The sequence below is a fragment of the Micromys minutus genome (assembly GCF_963924665.1).
Source record: "Micromys minutus genome assembly, chromosome: 9".
In the NCBI taxonomy this organism is placed as follows: domain Eukaryota; kingdom Metazoa; phylum Chordata; class Mammalia; order Rodentia; family Muridae; genus Micromys; species Micromys minutus.
In genome coordinates, this window is record NC_137978.1 from 24,579,215 (window position 1) to 24,607,075 (window position 27,861).

At 42.5% G+C, this 27,861-nt stretch overlaps 1 protein-coding gene across 1 annotated transcript in view; it reads left to right on the top strand.

Moving 5' to 3' along the window:
* The window catches only part of FYB2 (FYN binding protein 2), a gene marked incomplete at both ends in the record, with an annotated part of 138,816 nt that overhangs the window by 101,346 nt on the left and 9,609 nt on the right, over positions 1–27,861 (top strand). The window contains 11 exon segments of the mRNA XM_080922138.1: positions 1,821–1,921; positions 6,851–6,885; positions 8,770–8,801; positions 9,586–9,688; positions 10,757–10,916; positions 18,199–18,313; positions 18,401–18,441; positions 21,650–21,713; positions 22,696–22,794; positions 24,311–24,347; positions 25,984–26,042. Coding sequence (XP_080778264.1) covers positions 1,821–1,921; positions 6,851–6,885; positions 8,770–8,801; positions 9,586–9,688; positions 10,757–10,916; positions 18,199–18,313; positions 18,401–18,441; positions 21,650–21,713; positions 22,696–22,794; positions 24,311–24,347; positions 25,984–26,042 — 846 coding nt within the window.

The window sequence follows — 27,861 nt, forward strand, 5'->3', positions numbered from 1 at the left end:
TTCTGATTATTTTTTATTTTATTTAGTTTATTAGTCTATTTTGTCAAATATTAAAATGGCTACACCAGCTTGCTTTGTAGGTCTATTTATTTGGAATATCTTTTCCCATCCCTTTACCCTGAGATGATGTCTATCCTTGATGTTAAGATGCATTTCTTAGATGGAGCTGAAGAATAGTTCCAATTTTCAGACCTAGACTGTTGTTATTGGGGAATTAAGACCATTGATGTTGAAAGATATCAATGGACATCTTCTAGTCCTGCTATTTGGTAGTGGGAAAGAGAAAAAGAGGGGGAGAGGGAGACTGTTTCCCCTCTTTTGATTTGCTGGTCTGTGCTTATTTATTTGATGTTTTTTTTGTGGTGTGTTAACCTCCTTTGGCTAGAGTTTTCCTTCTGGCACCTTCCTTAGGGCTGGATTTGTAGATGGATATTGCTTAAATTTGGTCTTACCATAGAATATCTTATTTTCTCCTTCTATGGTGATTGAAAGTTTTGCTGGGTATAGTAGTCTGAGCTGTCATCTGTGGTCTCTTAGAGTCTGTAGATCATCTACTCAGACCCTTCTGGCTTTTAGTCTCATTGAAAAGTCTGGTGTTGTTCTAATGCATCTACCTTTATGTGTTAGTTGTTTTTCTTGAAGCCTACAGTATTCTTTGTGGTTGTTGTTGTTCTGTACTTTCAGTGTTTGTATTATTTTGCGACAAAAGGACTTACTTTTCTGGTCTCATCTATTTGGTGTTCTGTATGTTTCTTGTACCATAATTTGCATCTCCTTTAATTTAGGAAATTTTTTTCTTCTATGATTTTTGCTAAAAACATTTTTGTGCCTTTGACCTGGGTTTATTTTCCTTCCTTTATTCCTATTATTCTTAGATTTGGTTTTCTCATGTTGTTCCCTGTTTCCTGGGTGTTTTGAATCAGAATCTTTTTGGAGTTAATATTGTTTTCTTTGACAGAGATATTCATTTTTTTTATTGTGTCTTCACTGTGTGAGACTCTCTGTTGCATCCCTGGATTGTGTTGGTGAGGTTTCCTTCCAAGGTTCCCATTCAAGTTTCTAAACTTCATCTCCAGATTTCCCCCGGGTTTCTCTATAAATTCTATTTCCACTTTCAGGTCTTGAATTGTTTTATTCACTTTCTCCTATTGCTTATGTTTCTCTGTCTTTCTTTAATAGATTTATTAATTTCCTCTTTAAGTACCCCTATCAGATTCATAAAGGCTATTTTAGTGGCTTTCAGATATTTTACAGTACCATAACCTACTGTAGTGGGGTTGCTGGGCTTTAGTGGAGGCATATTGCCCTGGTTAGATTTGTTGTTTTGTTTTTCTGGGTCTGGAAAGATTATAATTCTTGAGAGTGATACCTGGTTATGTTTTAGTTGGGTGGGTGTTTTGTTCCTCAGTTTCTGCTGCCTTCTCTGGTTCTTAGGAAGGTTGGGTGGCTGTGATCCCTGGTAAGAAATTCTTTGGTATCCTGCTAGATATGGCCACTGGGGCTTCCAGGTAAACTGTGTTTCTAGGTATTGGAAGGTGACTCTTAGGAATTGGAATGGGCTGGGAGGATCTGCAGGAATCTACAGGAAGAAAGAGAAATCACCACGTTCTACCAGGATCTGCTTAGTCCCCTGGGAATTGGGGACAGAGAAGGAAATAGAGGCTGTAGTAGGTGGTATGCTACAGGGCTGGATATGAGATCTGGGGATTGAATTCGAGGAGTAAAGGAGGGGTGAAGATTTGCAGTTAGCCTGCCTGCTTTTCGTGTTGGAACAAGAAACATGTGATTTCAATGAACCCCTTTTCTTCCATTCTTCTCAGTGCAGAGTTGGAAGAAGCACACAATTATGACACAACAATTTCATATCTGAGACACCCTGGCAACTCCAATAACTTGTGTGCTTCAAGAGAAAGTGCTGAAGGTAAGTCTGCTAAGGCCAACTGATATTATAACCTGTGTGAGTAAAGGTGTGGAAGATGCCATTTCCCCTATAGCCAATGAAACATTAAGGTTGTCACATTCATTCCTCTCTGCTATCTTACTTCCTTTTTATCTCTCCCATATGTCATCTCTTAAAAATATACATATATCAGTCTAGTTGGGCATCTAATCTAGAGCCTTAATACCTGACTCCTCTATGTACCTCTCCTTTCTCCTATTTCTTTCCATTTCCAATCATTTTAACTGCTTTGCTCTTTGTATGTGTGTAGGAGAAAAACTCAAGACACTGTGATTCACTTGTCTTATGGAAACCTCACCTCTCATATCTTCTTGAAAGTACTTAGTGTATGTGGATGGAGATGGCACATGATGACAATTAGGCTTTGTAGTCAGTATAATTAAAAAGGGGACGTTATCTAGTAACTCTTAGAGTCCCAAGCTAAGTCCTCCAGCCATTCATGATGTTCAGAAGGTTTTGTACAAAGGAGACTCCCAGGGAAAAGAATGAGAGGCAAAGACCCATAATATTACTGCAAGTTTCAATGTCTTTGTTTTACCAACAGAATCATCCATTTTTTGTAGAAGCCATAAGTATCAGCTCTAGAATCAATACTAGGACTTTCAAAGCTGGCACTGTATACTGCATTTCTCTGCTAGGCCCTCTGTGCAGATGTTTGCAGATTGAATGATTCCATCCCCTCACTGCTAGAGACAGGAGACTGAAGATCAGTGAGGTTGAGCTGTACATGGTGACCCAAGTATGGTGTGGTAGAGCAGGAGTGTAAAACAGGCTCAGCCTGTCTGGACACTCCATGCTTTGTCCATAAATCTAAGCTTATCTCACTTGCTCTAGAAGGATCTTCTGGCTCAATTATTGCTGTACCAGCAAGACTAGGTTCTAGGAAAGAAGTCATTGTCCTGGAATATGTACATAGAAAGTTTGTGACATAAAACATGAAGACATACTAACATTTCACTGTCCTTTCCCAGGAGTGAGAAGTTGAATACCTACTAGAAAATTCTACTGTGGTTTAGTTCCCAGGGCATGTGTGAAAGCCAGGAAGTATGGCTACTACCCATAATCCCAGTTTTTGGGAAGCAGAGATGGAAATCACTGGAGAATCAGTGAGTTCTGGGTTCAGTGAGACAGCCTGCCTCAGAAAGTAAAATGAAGAGGAGTTAAGGATACCCAACACTAAGCTCCAACCTCCAAGTACACAAGCATACCCCCAACACACATGGGTGTTCACATACATGTGAACATATCTTTATGCACATTCCCATCATACCTGGGTATCTGCACATATGATATATGCATATATGCATGAATACACACACCACATAAACAAGTTCCCCAAAGAGCATCTACACCTAGTTGATTTTACTGAAGCATGCTTCCAAATGCTCAAAAGAGAGCTAACACTGATGTTTTGTGGTATCTTCAAGAAAAACAGAGGCAAACGGTTCCTGTCTTATCTCATGAAGTTAGCATAAGCCTGGTATTAAAACTAAACAGACAGCAAATGTCCTATTTGAGAGTGGCCACAAAGATACTTAATTATTATAAAGAAGATTAACAATAGTATTCAGCAAGCATAATTGCCTGCGGTTTGTTTTAGAGGTGCAACACCAGCTCAGTATCTATATGTCAATCAATGAAACCCACCATAATGATGGATTAAAGCAGTTAAATCACAGAGTGTACTCAGAAAGGATATTGGGCATATTTTTACCCTGACATATATCATACATATATCAAAAGTAAGGGAAGAGACACTCCCCCATGTTGGAAAGTGACAGCTCTAAGAAGCCGCAGGATGTGCTTCTTGGTAAAGACTCAGCGCTTTCTCTCCAAAATCTGAAACAAAGCAATGTCTTCACCTACTGTGCCTAATGGCATAGAGCTAGTTCTAACCAGTAAGAGGCAAACAAGGAAATGAAAGGGCAAAGAGAGATAGCATCTTAATCTGCAGAAATCCCTAAGAGTTTACAAGAACCTACCAGAACTACACCCCAATCCAGCCCTCACTACCCCACCCCCACCAAGAACTACAACATGATTGTGTTTGTATGTTCTGTCAATGGGCACGTGGATGCTGACTTTGTACAATACCTTTTTAAGTTTTCTCCCCAAAAGATAAATACATAGATTTAAATTTGTCACAGCATATAAGACTTAAAAGTTAAAGAGTATAAAATTTGGATTAAAGAAATTTAAATCTAACCCAAATGAATGAAGAGACATATTGTGTTTCTGGATCAGAAGATGCAATGGGTAAAACCGACAGTAAAAACAGAGAACATCAGTTCTCCGCAAATGGCACACAGGCTTAGGGCAGTTCCTATAGGAATCCCAGCAAAGCGTTCTGCAGCTTTAGACAGGATTATTCCAAGGTTATTCCAAGGTGCATGTGGAAATGCAGAGGGACTTACAATAGCTGCAGACAAGTTTGAGACAAAAAACAAACAAACAAACAAAAAAACAGAAGGATCGGGCTCTTGACTTCAACACAGTGATCAAGATCATGTGGCTTTGGTGGAGACAAAGTATAGAAGAATGACATTGAGAAACCAGAAACAGGAGGATGCAAACACATGAAAAAGTTATTTATAAAGATGAAAAGCAACTCAATGGCTACAGCCTTTTAACAAGTGATAGTAGGGCAGATAAGTGTCTATAGGTTATCCACAGAGGCCATCAAGACCAGTGCGCTCTGACCAGCCTCCTGGTGTCCAGGAGTTCTTGAGGGGTCTTGAAGAGCTGAGGGCCACCTTCAGACCCTAACGTTGTAAGCTACAAAGCTGTTCCTCTTGAGTGGCCTTGGGCAAGCTTCTTCACTCCCTGGAGTATTGGTCTCCATATTGCTAAGTGTGACTATCAACAGGAAGTGTGACTATCAAAAGGAAGTGTGACTTCATAGTGTATTGTCTACACTATAAAGTTGTTGGCTGCTTTTAGCATGGAGTTATTTAATATTAATGATAGTCATCTCACCTGATGTGAAGTGACTTGTGTGAGATCACATACAGTACATGGAGAAGTGGAGGGTCTCCAGGGCATAAATCTCTGCAGTTGGAAAGTGGCCGAGGAAACTCTTCTGGGTTTCTATTTCCCCACCACCCTGGAAAGCTAAGTCAGAGAAGGAAAGTTACAAAACCCTGCATAGAAACAGAGTGAGACTCCAGAGCTGAGGATCAAAGCCTGCTTGCCATTCCTAGTCCCTTGCTGATTCTTTTGGAGTACAGTGCCCCCAACCCTTCCTTTTCCTTTTGAGATTAGAATCATCTCTCCCTGCCCTTTCCTCCCTCCTAACCCTCTTGCTCATTGCCAGGTCTTATATTCTTCCCTTGGAGTAAGTCTGGATGCCAGAGCCTCCTATTGGAGAAATTTCACTTTGATAAAGCATTGGTGCTGTGAGGACATTTGTTAGCTGAATATGAATTCTTTGCCTACTGGCTGGAGCAAGCATCCTCAGAGCATCTGCAAGACTTGGTTTTGTAGTTTTTAGACATAAAATGCACTGATATACTTCATAGTTACTAAAAAGAAGCTAGTGCAATTATAATTTGTTAATTCCATGAAAGACAGACACATACGTGAAAGAGAATATTATCTTTTTTTAAAGTGGAAACAAGTTAATGTCTGCGTGCTATGTGTGTGCCTGATACCCAAGGAGGTTAGAAGAGGCTCTTAGATCCCCTGAAACTGGAGATGCAGGTGAATCTGGGCTACCATGTGGGTGCTGGGACTCGAACCTATGTCTTCCACAAAACCACAAGTGTTCTTCTTCACTGCTAAGTCATCTCTCCAGACCCATAAACACATTTTTTATTTTTTTTAAAAAGTGGTGGATGTTTAAACAAAAAATTAAAACAAAGGGCATAAAATATTTCTCCTAAACAGTCACTAAAGATGAACATCTGCAGTTACCTAAACAGAACTACATTATTATTCATGCATGTAAAATATCGGGTCTAAGAAAAACTAGATCTTAGGGCAAATTAGAATTACATTTATTTTGTCAGTGGACTATATGTTTACATTAAGGGCTGATCAGTGGGGGCATATTTGATTGATTTCAGGCCCATAGTAGAAGAAACAAAACAGAAGCCCTGCCTGATCCACACCTCCATCCACAGTTCAAAACATTCATGGATGTTTGCTAAGCGAAAAGCAGTAAGAAACAAATTTCTAGAAAATCTGACACTTTTCATAAATGTCCAGTGTCTTGTAGACATTTCTAATCGCTCTCTGGGAGCTTCACAGATAAATAGGCTTCTGGGAATTCATCTGAAACCCCCAGGAAGAAAGTGTCAGGATTCATCCCTGAAGCAAATTCTTTATATTTTTAATAAACTACTACTTACATTTTTAAGTAACTAAGGAAGCCATGATCTTATTAAGCATCAGGAAAGTCAGAATATTTATGTTCTCTCAGGCTCCTCTTTCAAGCCGAGTTTAGGAAAAGGCATCTGAGTCAGAACTGGGCAAATATCTGTTGAGTTGGACTCAGGTTCCGGTTAGTCTATCTCCACAGCCTCACTACACACACACACACACACACACACACACCATACACCCCACACACATACTCACACCTTTCATATTTGTCTTCTAAGTGCTGCTACTGATTTTCAATGCTTTCTTTTAAGCAGGATGTAGCTATCTATTTACTAAAGCAGGAAACTCAAGGTATGGTTTCTTATGCTTTCATCGGTTATCAATTCCACCCTGGAAATCCCCATCGAATTCAAACCTTGACCCTTTCCTCCCCTGCAGAGCAGGTCACAGATCAATGCTCTGAGGGGGGAGAAAACTGGACTCTGTAACGGTGCGAATTGAGCTAGTCCTGAATACTGTGAGCGATGAGTGGATAAACTGACTTGAAATATCTTTTGTTTATTTTAGCCACCTATGAAATTGAGATTGAAGAACTCCAAAAGGTATTGCTTCTCCTGTCCTTACTGATGTGTGACTAAGAGTACTACACTCCCACAGACGTGAGTCTAGGGTACTCTCCAGCAAGATGAAAGATCTGTACTTGTAGCAGGCTTTTCCAGGCTCCTAGTCATCAGGGCTCTGAACCCTGAACCTTTCTGTAGTTAGGAGGTGTGTACTGAGATGAGCAGACTTGTCTGAATTGATTCTTGGACCCTCCCTCATCTCCTGTGGTCTGTGCTAATAGCCTTAATAACTGTCTCTTTCAGAGAGATATCTCCTTTAGGATAACCCAACTTTAGATATTTTATGCTTTCCAGAAAACAACTAGAGCCTATAAGGCATACTTCCTGAGCTCCTGCTGGTGGTGTTAAGTGCCACTTGGGGGATGATGGAACAATTCAGTTGTGACCCCCAAGTAGAGTCTTACAGGCAGGCCTCAGTCAGATTCTGCCTGTGACCTTGAATGTTGGTCAATATCCTCACCTGTTCAATGGATAAAATAGAACACCCATATCTAGAGTCCTTGTGAAGATTCGTAAGGCAAGACCTGAAGGAACAGTATGTTCAGAAGGACCTGGGACTCAGCATTCAGCTCTCTGAACCACTCTTCTGTCAATGAGCATCTTTTACCACTGTGTCTGCCATAGCAAATGTTAAATAAAGAGTCCAGTACTTCTTCAAATTGTAAAGAGCAGTAAATTATAAGAACTCTTATTACAATGTCTGACACATAGTAGGCGCTTCCTGAGCACTTTTGTGGAACCAGTGAAGGGATCTAGTCCGTGCTCAGTGGGCACATTTTGTATTTCTAAGACAGGTGAGTGGAACCCAGTTTCATCCTCAGTTATGCCTAAGCTGGCCATAGAGCTGTGTGAGCATAATTCATATTCTTACAAGATGCCCTTGGATCCTTAGAGAAGGGCTACTTACCTCACCTCAGAACTCAGAGTCCTGATTTCTGTGGTGGTTGTCTTTCCTGCCAGTTACCCTGTCTGCCTCCTGTGGGCACATGGATTTCTAGGAGTGAGCCCTTGACTTGACCAGGTATTAGACAGCAACATCCAATCATCAAGATGACCCTGGGAGTCAGAACCCCTGCTCACAACTATAAATAATAACTCAAGAGCTCAGAGGTATTAAATAGGCAGCAACGAATCTATCAGAGATATTAAAAAGGGCCCATCTGACTTGTCTTCTGGTGCTGATTTCCTAGAATTCTATGAAAAACCACCAGCCACTGGATGAAGGTCTGTGGGGTTCTCTTCCAAACACTGCATGGGAACTGGTGTGCTTGGCTTTCAGGCAGCCTTTCAGATTCTTATTTTCTGTCTTCTTGGAAGTTCTTGGCTAGATTCCAAACAATTACTGACATCAGATGTGGGTTCGGTGATGAAGGGGGAAGGGGGTCGTATTATGATGTTATCACTGGGACATAATCTTAACGAAACCAAATCTCTGCCACATAGCAGTGGGGTTTTGATCAGACAGCATGAAGCTAGGATGCAGCCTAAGCAAGATTCACACCCTGATCTAAGTCAGTTTTGGAAATCGAAAATGCCCAGATGCCACACACTGTGCCCTCTTAGGACCTGGATGCTCTTCTCCTTCACAGGCATGCCTGAGAAGAGATGCAGAGAAAACAGTCCAAGGCATTTCACGTGCTATAACTTACACACACGGAACATTCAGAAATGCTGGTTCCTTTTCTGCTTTGGCTTCAGTCCCACCAGAAAAGTTCATGGAACTTTCTGTGGCTGTTGCCTGATTTCACCATGTCCCAAGACTCACCTCCCATTGGGATCAAGTCACCTCACAGTCTATAACCAACAATAGAGCCTGCTTTGGGTAAACTCCCAAAAAATGACTGCTTTCCTCTTTGTTTTCAGCCTTGGAGGGGTTTTCTCCTGCCAGAACTGGGGTAAGTTTTATCTGCAAAATGAAAGCACAGTCTAGTCACCGATGACTCATGGCTGAACTCATTTTCTTGCTGTGGGCTGGCCATGGTCCCAGTGCATGAACTGGTTCTGTTCCCTGGCACCTTGTAAGGTACACAGTGCACAGCAGGTTCTCAGTGACCCCCCCCCCCCCAGGCCTTCCTTGCTCTTGTCATCTTAGCTCATACTGTACCCAGGCAGCAAACTCTAGGTGATAAAACAGCGAGGAGGTGATAAGATAGATCCATACGCAACATGCAGTGATCTAAAACACACCGGAAACAACATGGCTGCTTGAGGGTATCAGTGGAGGACTCTTGAATATCGTGACTTAGACAAAAAGAGATCTTGGGTTTGTTAGCAATGTAAGATGCCAATGGGATGTCTGGAACAAACTAAGTAGCTAATAAAAAGGGAGAAGCACTCGAGTAAGCTGGTGTGTTGGGAGAAACTGAGACGCTAAACCCAAACAGAAGTGGAAGAAAGGAACAAAGAGAGATGGAATTGGAAAGGAAGAAACCTGGCATACCACAAGAGGACTTAGATTGCATCCTAGAGGTACCAGAGAACAAAAAGATTTAAGAAAGAGTTGGCACTCATACTGGTTGGAATAGGCAGAAGCTCGTGCAAGGCTCTCTGTCTGACTCGTTTGGTCCTAGCTCTTCATCTTAAAGGAAAATTTACTGTTCTCAGTCATCTCATTAGGACTGGGCTAATCTACCATCTACAGTCAAGACCTTACTTTTCCTTGGTATCCTCATATTTTAGTCCTACATCTAAAGATGAAGAAAACACCATGAGGGAAAAAGAGCCATGTGCATCAGAACCTCTGAAGCCAGGGAAGGAGGCACACCATAACCATTCTCCCAAGGTATGTGTCCTCGGGCTCCCGATGTGGTTCCCATGTGATCTTCCTTAGATATGTATCCAAGCAGTACCACCCACTGCTTGTCTGTCAAAACTAAAATAAAATCCAAACTCCTTGATCTGTATGTAAGAGCACTTGGTGTTCAGCCACAGCCTATCCTGTTTTTAGCCTCACCATGTCTTCCTCATCTATTTCTTCTCCCTTTCCCTTGAGCTTAGCTCTCCCCACAGCATCCACACTGCCTCATGCTACTAGGCCACTAACCCTTCTCCAAATACCCCGTATCTTTGCTCATTCTAATTAATCTGCCAGACGTTCCTTTCCCCTTCCATCCATCTCCTACCTACATTTTACAAGATAGACTTTGACAAATTCTGCTTTGGGGAGATTTCCCAAACTCAATCTCCCTGTGAAAAGGATGGATCTCTCCATCCTCTGTTTCCAGGGCTGTCCATAAGTAATATCACATTAACCCCAATTGCTTGTGAATGTGCACTGTGACTAGTGTTTGAGATGTTCTGCCAACTTCCTGGGCTACTCCCAAAGCCTCTCATGCTATCTTATACTCAGTATAGGTCTCGTAGATCAGAAGATGGAGTCTTGGGAAGGAACACAGGAGGTGGATAGAAAGAGAAACGTCAGGTAAATGGTAGGGAAGGAGGAGTCGCCAGCAGCCTCCTTATAGGTGAGGAGAACAGGGCTGGAGGGCTGAGCCCTCCCTCGGTAGATTACTAATAGTGTGACCCACCATTGGTTATATGGATGCTTTATCAAGAGGACTAACGGCATTTTTTCTCGTGGCCTGCCATGATGATGGAGATAAAATGAAGAGCCTGACGTAGGGTCAGCTCTCACGGCCCTGCCTCTGTGCAGCTCATCAGCACACAGAGATAAATGGCGGCCATGGTATGTACTCTGGTAAGACGTGGGGCCTCGTAAGAGAGCACTCACCCGCCAGTAATAATAAGACGTGTTCTCACTAAGGAGCACATCCTGAAGACCAGGATGCGTGAGCAAGGAACTGAGTTGGCAGCCAGCCCCGGCAGTGCTCTCCCTCTTGTGTGTGTTTAGGTGGTTGTCTGCGAAGGGACTCCAGGAAAAAGCCAGATGACTGGAGTCCATGATGACAGAAGGAGTATGCCAGCTGGAAACCAGGAGGCCATGACTGACATCATTCAGAACAAGCTTTTCCCAGAGGATACGGCACTCACTAGGCATTCCCAGGATAAGAGTAAGTTGGACTCTCTTCACTACCAAACTGTTTCAAAGGGAATTATGACTGAGACAATAATTTATTTACAGACATATAAAGGATATATATCTTGTACCTACTAACTCACCTGGAAAGGCTATTTCCCTAGAGCAATGGAAAGATCAGTGGATTTGTAGGCAGCGGGCTTGAGTTCAAGTTTACACACGTATGAACTGAACAGTCGTGTGGTTAGTTTGTAGTCCAGTAGTTCAAAAAATGTCTCTTCTAAAAAGCGAATCTGAATATGAACTTTACTGAAATGTGATGAGGACCAGAGCCAACGGCATGTCATGGGACAGTCTTGCTCTTGTCTACCCACAGTCCCCTGCTCTCGCCACTGACAAGCTGAGGTGTCATACAGCATCGCTAAGTGACCATTTCAGCTGCATGTCAAAACTCTTGATTCTAAATAACAATAATTAATCCATACTCGGCTAAACCATACACTTAAAAGGGCCTTACTTGGAAGAAATTCTAGGCATGGCTTGATCCAGGAACACAGATAATACCACAAGGACACATATCCTAAGTTCTCCTCTGAGGCAACTCGATTTTTCAGGCAGAGTCGGTTTCTGTTCAGTCATGCCGGCAGCAAGCAGTGAGAGTTACAACCTGTTCTCTGAGAGTTACAGTCTTCAAAGGAAAACTAGTCATTTCTGTCTCTGAGGTTAAAAAAATGACTCTCACATTGAGATTTGATCGGGTCACAGTGCCATCTCAGTTTTAAAAATAGGATGTTCTGATGGGACCTGGCTGTGTCATACATTGAGCTAGGAGTGGGTAGATTAATTTCTACCAAAGAACGTACCATCTGTCTTGGTTACTGTTCTGTTGTTGTGAAGAGACACCATGATAAAGATACTTAGAGCTCCTGACCATCTTGTCAGGAGACATGGCAGCAGACAGGCAGGTATGGAGCTGGAGCAGCATCTGAGAGCTTGTGTCTCATCCCTAAGCACAAGTCATGTGAGAGAGAACTAATGGGAACTAGTATGAGCTTCATCAAAGTCCACCCAGTGACACACCTCCTAATTCTTCTCAAAGAGTTCTACCAACGTGGGACCAAGTATTCAAATATATGCGTTTATGTGGGCCATTCTTATTCAAACCAAGATTTCATCACATGGAAGGAAAACAGGACAGCTGTCGTCAGGAGAATGAGAGTAGACATCACATAGATAAGTAAATGCCCACTGAAGCACGTTGGTCCACAGAAATCCATGGCTGTCATGTATTACTGCCAGACTAGAAAGAATCCAGTGATCAAAAGGATGAAGTCAAAGTCCTCAACATCTATTCTAGGTTTATGGGCTTTACCTATGCCACACGTATGCCCCTGAATACTCTGCACTTCAGGAATGATTTCACAGCAGCTCATGTGCTTCGATGGCCTTACATTTTGACTTGATCTCTTTCCTCCATCTGGAATGCTTTGATGTCTGCTCTCCCTTATTGTGTCCTACCCACCTCTACAAATGTGTCCTTAAAGTCAGTTTCGGAGTTTGCCTTACGTTCAGCTTGTTTTCCCCTTACTTCAGATATTAATTTATTTTATCCTGAAAAGACTCAGACAAACTAGGATCTATTTTTTTTAAGATTTATTTTTTTTGTTTTGTTTTAATGTATGAGTGCTCTATCTGCATATACACCTGCATGCTAGAAGAGGGCATCAGGTCTAAGCTATAGATGGTTATGAGCGACATGTGGTTGCTGGGAATTGAACTCGGGACCTCTGGAAGAAGAGACAGTGCCCCTAACCGCTGAGCCATCTCCCTAGTCCCTGGGATCTATTTCTGACATGATACTAATAAAAGCGGTAGCTGTAAATCACACAGCAAAGACATCCTGCGTATACGCATTGCACTGGTTACTTTGTTGTTGGGATAAAGTACTATGGCTCCAGTGACTTAAAGATGGGGTTCACTTGAGTTAATACTTCCTGAGGGATGACCGTTCTTCATGGCTAGAAGACAATAGCCAGTAGCAAGCATGGCGACAGAAAATGCAGAAACTCACATCTTCAATGGCAAGCAGAAACTGTCAAGTAGGGCAAGGCTGTTTTTAATCTCAAAGTAACATGTTTCCTCCTGTAAGTCGGCACCACCTGACTGTGCCCAAACAGTGCTAACTGGGAACCCAGTGTTCAAGTGCATGAGCCTGTGGGGGGCCATTTCTCATCTAAACCACCGTACATGTTCACAAGTTTGACAAAGAACTCATAAAAGAAATAAATAAATCTTTTATATAGACATCTTTACACTCACAAAATATAAAACAGAAAGTAACCGTGCACAAAAGGATGATAGATAGTAAGTTGAAAAATAATGTTTGAACTAGCGGTTGATCATAGGGGAAAGGGGGCCTCCAAAAGGTGACTGCCATGAGAGCCCAAGATCACTGACTCACCATTGCAAGAGGGACATCATAGCACTCCAACGGGAAAGACCCAAAACATTCATATGGACCAGGTAGGATGCTCCTATTCTGAGGAGATTGTCATCATCCTCTTGGAAACAACTGTGAGTGTTGGAAGCAAACGTGTGTACTTTCAGTGTCTAGATGTCCCAGGATACATATATCCCCAGTAGAAATATGCATTTTAATTCACAAAAATATGTAAATGGTTTGCACCAGAACATTTGATAGTAGCCTCAGACTAGAACTTGTCCATGAGGAGTGGAACGGAGGGCTGGAAAGGACAGCATCCTGAAGGCCAGGCACTCAGGACATGGAGGTAGAAGGATGAGGGTTGGAAGCAGCTTGACCACATAGTGAGGGTTGTGCTTTTCTTCTTAAATGATCTACTTTTTAATTGATGTGCATTAGTGGTTTGCCTGCATGTTGTCTGTCAGGTTCTCCGGAACTGGAGTTCCAGGCAGTTGTGAGCTGCCATGTGTAGGTGCTGAGAATTAAACCTGGAAGAGCAGCCAGTGCTCCCAACTGCTGAGCCATCTCTCCAGCCTCAGGGCTGTGTCTCATGGGGTAAAATGAAACAAACAAACAGATAAACAAAAACAAAGTAGACAAATACATCATATTCTGTTCACACAACAGAACAGAAAACGTAGTGGTCACATTGCAACTATCAGCAACAACCTGGAAGTCTCTCTCAACATAACGCTGAATGCAAGTGGGCAGCACCCAGGAGTGCAAACGGTATTGCTGTGTTAATGCAAGGTCAATACAAGCAGGCATGTGTACCTAATGGTTTGGGGGTTAGAACCTCTGTGACCCAGAGGTAGGGAATGGGGTAGATGCAGCTGACTCTTCATCTGTGTCTGTGAAGATGCCCGGGTTGAGGCAATCCTCAGTCTGTACTTTGGGGACATATTTCCCCTGTATCACAGCTGTCATTAAATCAGGACTAGGGATGCAGTTCGGTTGTAGTGTGCTTACCCAGCATGTACAGCACGGGAATAAAAAGACCAACAAACAAGCAAAGAATCATGAAAGTAAAAAATATGAAAAGGTTTTGAAAATACAAGCATAACACATACACCTTCTAAAATGAGAAAGTGAAAAATACCGGAGAAGAAAACCTTGGGTAATGAAGAAAGAGAAAGATTTAAAAAGCAGAGAAATAGTTTATAATATGTTATAATATGTTATAGGGGTACAAACTTTTCAATATTAATACAGGCTGGGCATGTTAAAGTTACAGCCTTGAAAATGCATTGGAATTGTTCAAAATTCAAATACCTGAGTGCCCTTTACAGGTCCTATACTCTAGGTGTGGGGATTTAGCAGTAAAAGGAACAAAAATCTCTTCTCCATGCACATAGGACTGAAGAGCCTATCTTTCATACTGTACAAAAATCAATGCAAAATTGGTCAAAGATCTGATGGTAACAACTAAAACCCAGGAAGTGGTGAGAAGGGCACCTGGAGGAAACCTTAAAATATACAGGTGAAAGCAGCTAGTTACATAAAATAATTGCAACAACAACAAATCAGACTATGTAAATGTAAAAGCTTTCAACAGTAAAGAAAACAGCAGACCTCACAGGCGGCTGCAAAGCAAGGGGAAATCATTGCCAGCTATCATGGCCTATTAATATTGAGAATGTATAAATGCTTAAAATTCGACATTGAAAAAATCAAATAATCCAATCAATAAAAGGCACATGAACACAACAGGTCTGCTCAAAAGACATATAAAAATATTACATGGAAAACATCCAACGTCCTCAGCCTTCAAAGAAATGTAGATCAAATTCATGCTGAGATCCCATCTTAGCCAATCGGAATGGCCATCGCAACTCAACAGACTCCAGAGATTGTTGGAGGAGAGGGCTTAGGCACTGCTGGTAAGAGTGTGAATTAGGGCAGCTGCTATACAAAGTGATTTGGCAAAAACTTTCAATAAACTAAGATGGAACAGCAACATGGCACAGCTACACAAGGGATGACTGTGTGCAGATGGGGGTCTAAGTCAGCACACCCTTGTTTATCAGAGCACTGCTTAAAACAGGCAAGTTATAGAGTCAGCAGCAACAAATGAGTGGCTAAAGAAAGTGGAACAGAATGGGGTGGGGGTATTGGAGAAGGGGGTTGGAAGAGAGTGTATTATGAGTTATGAAGAATGAGGAGGCTAGGGGATAGGGAGGTGGCTCCATGAGTAAATATCTTGCCTTGGTGTGCATGAGAACATGAGTTTGGATGTCATAACCTGTGTATGAACAAGCAAACAGAAACCGCAACAGGCATGGAGGTGTGCTTTAGAATTCCAGCCCTGCAGAGACGGAAGCAGGCAAGATCCCTGGGGCTCACCAGCCAGCTCAGTGAGTTCCAGGCCAGTGAGAAAGCCTGTCTCAAAATAACAACACCCAAATCTGACTGCTGGCTTTCACACACACATACACGCTAACACATGGAAGAATGACGTTTTCATTAGTACGAAAATGGATGTAACTGGAGAGAGACTGAGGACAGGCTCGGAATGATTTAATCATGTTTTTTTTCTCTCATGTGTAAAGATACAAGGAAGACAAAAGGGTCTGTGTGGAGGGAGAAGTGGGTAGAACAAGATAATAAATGGGGTAAATAAGATCAAAGTGTATAAACTGAATGTATGAACATGCCACGATGAAGTTCATTCTTACTGCAATTAATGTAGATTAATAAAGAATCCCTGTCCCCACAGGGATTACCTTCTGATGAAACACTGCAGACACATAAACAATTAAATACTCTTCACTTTTTTAGAGGCAGGGTAGATTCAAAGACTAGCAAGTTCTTTAAAAGAAATCATGACCTTGGTTTGAGATCCATTATACCCAGGACAACCAAATGGAAGTAACATGAAGGATTGGGGGTAGATCCAGAATTCACTGATGTATTCGTTGAAGACAAACAACTATGTTTTGTTTCTAAGATGATTCCATGATGCTTTTCATAAGCCAATAAGAAAAATTAAAGGCCAAAAGGGAGTTGGAGAGACCCGTCAGTGGTTAAGAGCATTTGATATTTTAGAGGGTCTGTGTTTGGATCCCAGAAGCCACACGGTAGTTCATAGTCATTCATAACTCCAAGTCTATGGAATACAGTACCCTCCTCCTCTGAAGGCACCTGGCGTACATGTGATATACTCACATACATGCAGACAAAGAACCCATACCCATAAAGTAGAGGAAGTACGTTTCTTAAAAAGAAAGAAAACACACCCGACTATGTGCTTAGCATCTTTATTTTCACTGGAACCATTCTGATAACTTCTTCAGGAAAAGTAAGGCTTCTTCCTCTGGGGACTGACACTCTTTGAAACAGTTTGGGGGTCACATACTTCTTGCAGTAGGATAAAATCTTCTCATTTAGTTCATTTAATTAATAGATACAAGTCACTTCACTTAGTGCATATCTTTAGATACACTTCTTATGATAAGTAGCTCATGTCTGAAATGAAAACAGCTCTGAATCGCCCACGGCCTAAATATGAAGCTACACTAGCTGATGAGGAGGTGAGACCTGTGGCTGTTTTACAAGTTTACAGCTGAGAAAGCCTTGATCAGGCTGGCTACCTGTACAATCTCTACAGACTTCAGATAGCGTGTTTCCTTGTGGTTAATTCTGTCTTTAACCATACACATTGACGTGTGTTCAATTAGCTTACTTAAGAATCTTTAAGAAAGGAAAAAAAAAAAAAAAAAAAAAAAAAAAACTACCAAAAGACTAGAAGCAGCCATTTTGATGGTAGAGAAAAATCTCCAGGGCTGAAGGACTGATGGTCAGAAGAAACATTCCACTGGGAAAGAGCTTTGCTTTGCCAGGCAATTAGCACTCATTGTGCAGACACTCTGGACTCTTGCACAGTCACACGGTGGGAGCTGTTCTTATCACCCCAGCTTCCAGGAGTTGGAACAGACTCAGCAAGTGGCTATTCTGAGACCATGCAGACCATGGTGTTAATTTTACTGCACAGTGACAGACAACAGAAGAAAGGAAGGCTGGGTTTGACTCAGTTTTACTCCATAGTCTTTGGCTCTGCTACTTTTAGGTCTGTGGAAGGACAGAGCATTGTAGTGTGGAAGCATGTGTAGGAGGAAGTGGGTCATGGTAGACAGGAAAAAGAGAGGAAAGAAGGGATAAGAGATAACCATTAAAGGGTGCCCCTTGCAGACCTAATTCCTCTAACCAGGCTCTGCCTCTTAGTCAGGGTTTCTATTCCTGCACAAACATGACTAAGGAGCAAGTTGGGGAGCAAAGGGTTTATTCAGCTTACACTTCCATATCACTGCTCATCACTAAAGTAAGTCAGGACTGGAAGCCAAGCAGGTCAGGAAGCAGAAGCTGATGCAGAGGCCATGGAGGGACGTCACTTACTGGCTTGCTTCTCCTGGCTTGCTCATCTTGCTTTATTATAGAACCCAGGTGTACTAGCCCAGGGATGGCACCACCCACAATGGTCTGGGCCCTCCCTCCTTGATCACTAGTTGAGAAAATGCCTTACTGTTGGATCTCATGGAGACATTTCCTCAGCTGAGGCTCCTTTTTCTGTGATAACTCCAGCATGTGTCAAGTTGACACATAACCAGCCAGTACATTAGCAAAACTACCTCTTTTGAGAACAGAACATTACATACTTGAACCTCTGAAGCATCTCTTGCTCAAATCAACACATGCCAAGATGGCAATCCAGTTTCATCATCTTCATTCTGCCTTTTCCTGCTGTTGCTCCATGCCCTGGTGTTGCCAGGGATGAGTGCAGATGTGTCCCTAAGAGCCAAGGACAACTCTCTAAGGGATTTCCTTATTTCCCTTACAGGTGGGTATGTGGAAGCTTTGGAAGTGACGAAAGAAACTCCAAGTCCAAGCACCATTAGGTCAAGCTCCTCTTCAGAGAAGACTTATGATGACGTGGAGTGCTCTAGAGAGGACATGTAAGTATATTCTGCCCTTCCAGGAGGATGAATTCCATGAGACATGGAGCCTCAGTAGGCTAATGATCTTTATATCTTTCTCCACAGACGAAAATGGGACTTCTCCAGCTCATTCACCTCAGACAGCGGTAGGTGCTGGCTGGAAGAGCTGAGTGCCTCTGAGGCCGAGCAGTGACCACAGCCTTCTATTGTTTTTTCATTTGGGTACATTTTCAGTGATTAGAAACTGGATGGCAGGACTGTAAGCTAAGAGCAGTGATCCTGAGAATCACTTAGAGAAGGGAATAGTATTTTTGTGGCTGAAAACATTTTCACATGAAACTGCTCTCTTTGGGGTGTCCTCATAGCACATGTCTAATAAGTGGTGCGTGTGTTGATGTATTTCATCAGGGATTCCTAAAAGTAAAACATTTTAATGAAGTGTATGCGGGGGCTGGGGGTATGTGCCTCTGTGTACAAGTGCCTACAAAGGTACCTGTCCTATTGGATTCTTCAAAGCTAAAGTTTCTGGCACCTTATTAGCCAACTGGTAGGTGTGTGGGAACCAAACTTGGGTCCTCTGCAATCAAAGTATGTAGCCCCAGCTTCCTCGTGTTTTTAATAGCAATATCGACATGGCATATCAGCTTCGAATTACCTGGTGTCTCCACAGATCCATACGACTCCTTCTATGCTCCACAGTATGTCCAGTTTTCCCTTTGAGAGGCTTCCATGTTGACTCTTCTCGGCTTCTGTAAATGTCAACCAAAATGTGCTTGCTGATGCCCATACCCAATGCGGGGACACTGGCCTTCCTGGGATACCTTAAGTGGCTCTTATCACCCTTGTTTCATCTTTATTCTTGACACTTTGGCTCATTTCCATGAAGAATTTTAGTTGTCTTCACACTTTTATCCTCCCCCCTCCCCCACTGAGACTTTTCTTCCCTTCAAGTCCCTTTTACTTCCAAGCCTTCTGTTTGTGTGTGCACCACTGGATTTGGGTTGCTTGCCAGAGTGTAAGTGGGAGGTTACTCACTAGAGCAAGGTCATCCCCCCCTGCAAAACTGGCTAGTGGCCATCAGGGAAGTGGAGTGTCCTGTGGGTCCTCCGTCCTAGATGAGATACCACGGGTCCAGTCTTATGCAGATGTGCAGCAATAACCACAGCTGTAGCTGCTTGTGCAATGGCCAGGTCACATCCTGAAGATGTCTTGGGGTGGGATAGGGGGCATCTCTTACGGTATTTCAGTTCTCTTATCCAGTGTTCCCTAAGCCTTGTAGGTAGTGATCCATCCGTCTCCTTTAGAGCCAAGCCCTCCACTACCACTAAATGTTGGTGCTTTGGCCAGTTATGGGGCTTTGAGCTATGAGCTAACTATTCCTATAAGAAGTTTCTCTGATGATGGCTGAGTGCCGGTCTAATCTGCACATCTAAGCTCAAGTGTCTAGACGGCAGTTTGAGGACTGATCACTTAGCAGTAACAACAACAACAACAGCCAGTAGGGCTGGAGATGATGGTTCAGCGGTTAAGAGAATTTGTTACACTTCCAAAGAACCCAAGTTCAATTCCCAACACCCATCCGGCAGCTCACAGCCATCTGTAACTCTAATTCTAGGCTATCTCACGCCCTCTTCTGGTCATCATGTGCACTAGCACACATGTAGTACACAGTAACACATAAAGGAAAAATACACATACAACAATATTTAAAAAACAATAACAGCAGTTTCCCTTAGGGTTTATGACCCCCCCCCAGCCCCATTGCATCTGCTCTTTACTAAGTTGACAGAACCAGGCAGGGCATATTACAGCTTACGGAATCACAGCTGGAGAACACTATCGATGACTTCCCCATCAGCAGAGCATCTCCTGGCACTACAAAGCTAGACAGTGATGGGGAAGTATCTCTCCCTGCTTTAGCTTGATTTCTCTCTCATGAAATGGTGCAGTGTGGTGTCTTCGGTAATAGAGTCTTACCATCAAGTTCCTTTGGGCAACCTAGAAAAATGAATGCTGAGGTATCTCATATCTGCTACTGGTATTTTTGTTTAATAACCACGGCTTCTGGGAAAAAGCATTACTTACCTACCCATGCAGGGTTTTTTAGTTACTGTTCTATTGCTTTGAAGAGACACCAAGACCAAGACAACTCTCATATAAGAAAGCATTTAATTGGGGACTTGCTTACAGTTTCAGAGAGTTAGTCCTTGACCATCATGACAGGAAGCACACAGGAATGGCACTGAAGCTGTAGCATTGCATCCTGAATCCAAAGGCAGTGGGAAGAAGGAAGGAGGGAAGGAGGGGGAGAGTAAAGGCAGAGAAAAAAGCTGACACAGAGACAGCGACTGGGGATGGGGAGGCACTGAGACTGGCATGGTATTTTGAAACCTCAAAGTTCACTCCAAGTGACACATGTCCTCCAACAAGGCTATGCCTCCTTCCCAAACAGTTCCACTCCTCGATAACTAAGCATTCAAATAAATGAGCCTCTGGGGACTATTCTAAAACCTCTGCAGAGATACCTCCATTCCAATTTTGTTTTTAGGCAGTATTTTCTAGTAACATAAAATGGCAGGTTTTCATATCTTTCTAAAAATAATCATAGTTTTAATTACCCATTCCTCCTTTCCCCCTCTTTTCTCCTGTCTTCTTTCCCATTTCCTGCTTTGACCTACTCAGGGAGTTCCAGGATAACCTGGGCTAGTGAATAAGAATAAGAAGGAGGAGGAAGGGAGGAAGGGAGAAAGGGAGGGAGAGATTAATCAAATACTATTCCAGGCTCCCTCCTTAGAATCCAGAAATTTGACATGTAGAAACAACCTCAGAGAACATTAAATCTAATACCTTTTAATGAGGGGACAGAGGTACAAAGAAGCTGAAGAACCCTGCATGCCCACTGTGTCCCAGTCAAGTTTAAAACCTTTAACATTTATCCCTTGAATCCAATACTATTTCATTTAGACTTGGTTTCCAGGCTACACTCAGCATCCTGCTATGTGTATTAAGCTTATGAGTTATACTGGTGCAAAGGAAGACATGCTTCACCATACATGGGCATCCTTTCTTTCTCAGCATTTAACATGCTGTTCCTCACTAACCATGGAAAGGAGGAAGAATAGAAGGGATCTGTTGAGAAATAGCTTTCTTTGGCTGAACCAGATCCCATATGAAATCAGAGGCAGAAGGTAGATCTAATTCTAATCATTTGTACAAACCTTTATGTAAGTTTATTAATTTTTACCACATACTTATGAGACTTGGATAATTTCAACAAAGCCACTTAAATAAATAAAGTTGAAAGTACTTGGCAGCTCATAGGCATTCATCCATTTTTGTGTGTTTTAATTTCAGAAGAAAATAGTGAAGAAATGTATGAAGATATCTACAAAGCAAAGAACAATGACCCCAAAACAGAGTGAGTGTCTTTCTTGGATAGTAGGCTGAAGGTGTGTCCTGTTTATCTAGTAAGCCAGGATTTAAGACACAGCCCCTTCTCCTGCCACCATTGCTGAGGGAAGATAAGCTATTGAAATACTACACTGTCCGTCGGCAGCATATTCATTACTGTGTACAACCACACGCCATAGTATTGAAGATTCATTGCTTTCTCCTTTGAACAAAATGTCCACTTCTAGAGTAGAAAACTTTTATATTATGTGTTAAGAAGTAGTTGAGACGGGGAAAATAAATAAAAACAGACTTTGCCTTGACTTTATAGTTGGTTTCCCAGGAACAAAGCAATAAGTTTAACTAAGCCCTTGTCTTTGTGAGTTAGTCAGACAGACTCTGGGATTTACCCACGAGTGTTGCAAATGATGTTTGTTTGTTCAAATGAGCAACACTGGTCAAGTTTAATTATAAACAGCAAGAAAAAGAAAATAGTGTTGTCAACGGTGATGAGTCTGGGGATGAAGGGCACAGTGATCCTGGCTGGTTATGTGCATGTGCGTGAACTCACTTTTGTCTCCAACCCCTTAAACCTCATCAGATGGCCCGTGAGCATGTACACTCAGTTACTGAAGAGTATGTTAAAAATCAGTGATGGCAGTTTCAGGAGTCATTAATTCCTCTGATTTGTCTCCAGTACCACTTAGAAGGAGCATTTCCCTAAGTTATTTTCTCCCTGGGAAAGCAAGATTTTTGCTTCATAATCTCTGCAGAAATGCGCACTATTTGTGGTAGAGGAGTGTTTGTACACTATAATCACTCTATTCGTGGTTGCCTCGGATATGCTTCAGAGCTTAGCAGGGTCTCAGCAGACTTCACTCCTAGTTGCTGAGGCCCTTCCTTATGTTTCCTTGCTTCTGACATGAGGCTGAAGTCTCTGCTCCTTGATAATCCAACAGCATTGCCTCCCACTTCTAGTATTCTCTCAAACGCTCTGTGTGTATTCTTAGTGTAGCTGGGAGGGCAGCACTGAGAAGATTGCAGCAGCTCTTCAGGAGAGAAAATGGTGTGCTTGGAATGAAGAAAACCAAGTCAAAAACAATTGTCAGGTAAACTGTCCCCTTCACCCTTTCACCCTTGATGCCATCAGTAACACTGGCCTTGCAGAGACACAGAGTACTGTTTTCCATCCAATTCTCAGCACCAGTGATGAGAGAATCAGAACCTATAACCATAAAGGCCCTGATTACACGTTAGCCCTAAGAAACCAGTGAGGAGAAAAAAGTTACCAGAATAGGCAAGCAAGATCCAGAATGGAGAATGTGTTGTCATCTTTGGCATTAGCAATACACATATTGTTAGTGGTTAGAAGGTTTCAGGTTCTCTTGGCCTCACAGTCTCCAGGGGTCTGACTTGTGTGCCTGTCCTTATTCACTTTGTCTCCCTTGAAAGCAGTGATGTGCTCGTGATGCGGACATGGTTATCCGAATGGTTTAATGTATCTCAAGATCTTGGACTTAGAGCTCCCCTTCCCCCTCTCTCATGTAACCTCCACTATTAGAAGGTTCCAGATTCAGCAGCAGTGAAAGAGAGAGGAGTTTCTCTCATTTGTGCTCACAGGACTTTGTTCCCCATGGATGCAGTGGAAGGAGGACTGTGCAGCCTCTGGAGACATTTCTCTCTGCAACATCAATGCAGATAGACAGGTCTAGATCTGAACTTTGTGAGGGAAATGTGCCAAGTAAACCATCTGCATTCAGATAGTATGAAGCTGTTCCCCTCTCAAGCTCTTCCCAATTATAAAACAATGCACTGTTGGTGATTTTAAGCTCAGTGGTCTGCTGGAGCTAGATCTCCCAAGAGATTCAACCAGACATGAGTGTGGGTACTCTGTCACTTTATTTTCTATCTCCCTTCAGGACAAAAGCTGTGTCCAATCATCTTATTCATCCAGCATAAGTGCCTGGCTCGTGGCTAATACAAAAAAACACTAATTTTTAAAAAAAGTAGTACTGACTTGGAAATCAGAGATGCAAAGGCATGGGTCTGTCTGTGTCTCTCTTCCTTCCTCTGTCCCTTTTCCTTTTCCTATCACCCATCTGTCTTCATGTGACTTCCTTAGCAATGAGAGAAGAGAACCAAATGTAGCTAGCTGGACTCCATGTCCTCTCCCAGGTCGTCACCTCACATTTCCACCCGAAATGTTTCTCTGTGCAAGTCTTCCTTCAGCTTAGAAAACAGAGAGGATGCAATAGATGCAGAATCCCTGTGAATTTGTCTGTGCACTGTTCCTTTTCATCCCTCATGCTCGTTTGGTATATCTGACTGTCTCTTAGAAGGCTAACATAGTTGTGCATTCTATGGCTGCAGGTCTAGGCCGTGAGGCAGCCTAGGAGGTTAGGAAGGTAGGTAGGAATTGAGTTACTTGCAGTCCACGGGGAAAAGCGAGCTCATTTGGAAGGAAGTAGGGACAATCAAAACAGAGCTGCAAGGGTCTCACTTGACAGCCTTGCCTAGAAGTACCATCTGGACCAGGCAGGCACCTGTCATCAGGATGGCATCTGGGGTATATCTGCTCATGCGCATGACTTTTTTCCTTGACCATCTTTGTCTTTTCCTCATTAGCAATGGATTTTCCATGTCACTGCCTGACTTAGGTAAGTGTCACTGACTTGCTTGTTGCTCACCAGTATCGCTATTTTCAGGATTGGTGTATTAAGGGGCAAGGGAAGAACACTGGTTTCCCAATGGGGAAAAAAATGGACTCATTAGAATGAAAGAGGATATCTCAAACCGAGGTACTTCTGCTTTGGAGAGAAACCTTTTTTCCTGCATTTCCGTAAATAGATGTTACTCTCTTTCAGTGGCTTCTAGGACCCACATCCATACTTTGTGATTGGAATTTGTACCCAAGTGTCTCTGACTATGAAGTCTAGGCATTCTGCACTAATGGGCACAACTCTGATGGATTTGCTAGCCAGATTAGGACAGAGTAAATTGAGAATGAGCATGCTTCAATCCACACACTATCTGATTAAAATGGGTCACTGGATGTATAGTTATCCCAGTACCTGTCACACAGGATGCTCTCAATACAGATGCAGTACATGGATTGCCAATAAACCAGAGTTGTGTGATGTTTGTTCATTGGTTTTTGTTCATGGGCACTAGAATATAGTTACTTTCATTAACAACTGTGACTCAGATGATTCAAACGTATTTCAGAATTATAAGCTGCCAAATTAAATAACAAAGATTATATAGACCTGATAAAATATTGTCATCAAAAGGCAACTTGGAATAAGGAATTCATCTTATGGATGGATTACCTCTAATCCCCAAAACCACAAATCAAAACTTAAATCTGAAGGTTTTTTTTTTTTTAAAGAATTGAAAAATTTCTACATCAGACTCCATGTGACATGTGGGTCACATGGCAAGCATGGTAAAATATTATATGAGGTTACCATTGGGATATGTGTAGTGAGTTCATATGGAATACTAATTTCGTTTGTATTTGACTTCTATTTCCAAGATACAGTGTGTATATTTCCCACTGTGTATATGCAAATACTCTAAAATCCAAAAGGATTTGATGTCTGAAACTTTCTGTCCTAAAGCACTCACATAAGGGATATTGAATCTATACCCAGCCCGAAGCTTAAAGGAACTGAGGGAAATCAGTAAAGCTAAAAGTAGTTATGAATTCTGGAAAATGAATTGTGAATATATTAAAATGTCCCAGAGTTTTTCAAATAGTGAATCATTTAAAAAAATCATAGAAGTCTATATTGTATGGTAGCATGAAAATTATGAGCTAGAAATTACTAATTATCATTATACACTAACTTAGATTTGATGTAATACCATAGTATTCTAAGGAAAGAATGATTTCAAACCATTGGTGTGAAATAAGGAAACAATTGTGTGTGTGTGTGTGTGTGGTAGGTGGAGACCAGCAAATGCATTCCCATTTCTCCTCCACTGGGTATTAAGTAAAGTTCCCTCAATGTTGTAGCAATATAAATTTCACTCCAGGAAATGGGACAACTTATGATTTGACAAAATCAGATTGATGTGAATGTATATGCAGGTTAGGTGCTCAGGGAGCTCACTGCTTTTCATTCCCTTTGTTGAGCTTCTTCTCCAAAGAGACTTATTTTGTTCCAGCCTGTCTATGTAATCAAATAAAAGGCTTGAGGATACGTTTGGATGATTAGGTCATTGTGTATAATGTGGAGAGCCAGAGGTGTGTGATGCATAGCTAATGATTTTTTTATCCTGTCTGTGCTCTAGGACTCCAGTCACATGATGGTATGATCTATGACGATGTGGATACATGTGAGAAAGCATCAAAGTAAGTCAGTTTACTTCACTAGTCCTCCCCGGGAGCACCAACCACTGTTTGATGCTTTGCTCAACACAGTCAGAGAGGCAGATGCTGACAGACTGGACAAAGGTTCCAGTACCTGTCTTCTGGAGGGAAAATAATGAACACACTCACTGGTAATCCAACAGTAGTACCAAGCCACAGGCATTGCAGCTTTGAGTCTCGAAAATTTCAACATATTCAAATAGTAATCTTTGTGTACACAGAAAAATGCCAGATAGCAAGGGCTGTTTGATAGAAGTTTTCTAGGGCTAAATCACAATCACTATTATCTGCAGAAAGGAAGCCATCCTGAGACTCAGTGTCCCTCCCAGTTTATGGCAGTCTTCTGTTTAATCACCACCAAGCAGCTGGTGATGGGGGCTTCTCATTTTTAGTCATCTGCCCCTGTTCACTGTACTGGGACTCAGGCTGGGTCTTGGCAAAGCTACTAATAAGCCTCTGTTAAACCAAGAGATATTCTTAAGATCATACCGTAATTGAATTTTTTCTGCAGTGTTTTAAAATTCTGGTCACACCATCCTTACAGTGAAGAAGTGTCCTGTTCTCCCTGTGTTTCCATGGAACGGTTTCCCATTCCTTCTCTTGGCTTGGCTTTTTCACCTCATCTTGCTTCTATGAGAGTGTTCACCCACTCCTTCCCTCCTCCCCCCCCCCGACATTCCCCTACACTGGGGCATCAAGCCTTTGCAGGACTGTCTTAGTTACGGTTTTATTACTGTGAACAGACACCATGACCAAGGCAAGTCTTATAAATAAAAACATTTAATTGAGGCTGGCTTACAGGTTCAGAGGTTCAGTCCAGTATCAGGGCAGAAGCATGGTAGCATCTAGGTAGGCATGGTGCAGGAGAAGCTGAGAGTTCTACATCTTCATCCAAAGGCAGCCAGAAACAGACAGAGCATCCTCAGGCAGCTAGAATGAGTATCTCCAAGCCCATCCCCAGAGTGACACACTTCCTCCAACAAGGCCACACCTTCTACCAGTGCCACTCCCTGGGCCAAGCATATGCAAACCATCACAGGGACCAAGGTCTTCTCCTCCCGTTGATGCCCAAAAAGGCCATCCTCTGCTACATATGCAGCTGGAGTCATGGGTCCATCCATGTGTACTCTTTGGATAGTCAGTCCCTGGGAACACTGGTTGGTTGGTATTGTTGTTCATATGGGGTTGCAGACCTCTTCAGCTCTTTCAATTCTTTCTCTCACTCCTCCATTAAGGACTACGTTCTCAGTTCTATGACTGGCTGTGAGCATCTGCCTCTGTATTTGTCAGGCTCTGTCAGAGCCTCTCAGGAGACAGCTATATCAGGCTCCTGTCAATATGCACTTCTTGGCATCCACAACAGTGTCTGGGTTTGGTGGCTACATATGGAATGGATCTCCAGGTGGGGCAGTCTCTAGATAGCCTTTCCTTTCCTTCTCTGCTCCAAACTTTGTCTAAGCTGTGTGTGTGAGATTTCTTCTCCCACCCATGCCTTAAGTATCAACCGTAACAAACAGTTCTATTATCCCTTCAAACATCCTTGTTTTCCTTTTTGCAGGGCTGGGGATTGTGAGGCCTCCTGTATGCCAGGCAGGCACTGCACACTTCCCCCTGTAGGCAGGCACAGCACACTGTTGGCATCTATATAAAGCAGTGAAGAAAACATTTGACAGGTGGGAGCTGGGGGCAAGAGGAAAGCTGAGAAACAGGGCAGCAGGTAGACAGCCATTTACATGCAACGCACTGTGTTTAAGAAGTTTCTTGGAGCCAGGTGTTGGTGGCACCTCTTGGAAGGCAGGTA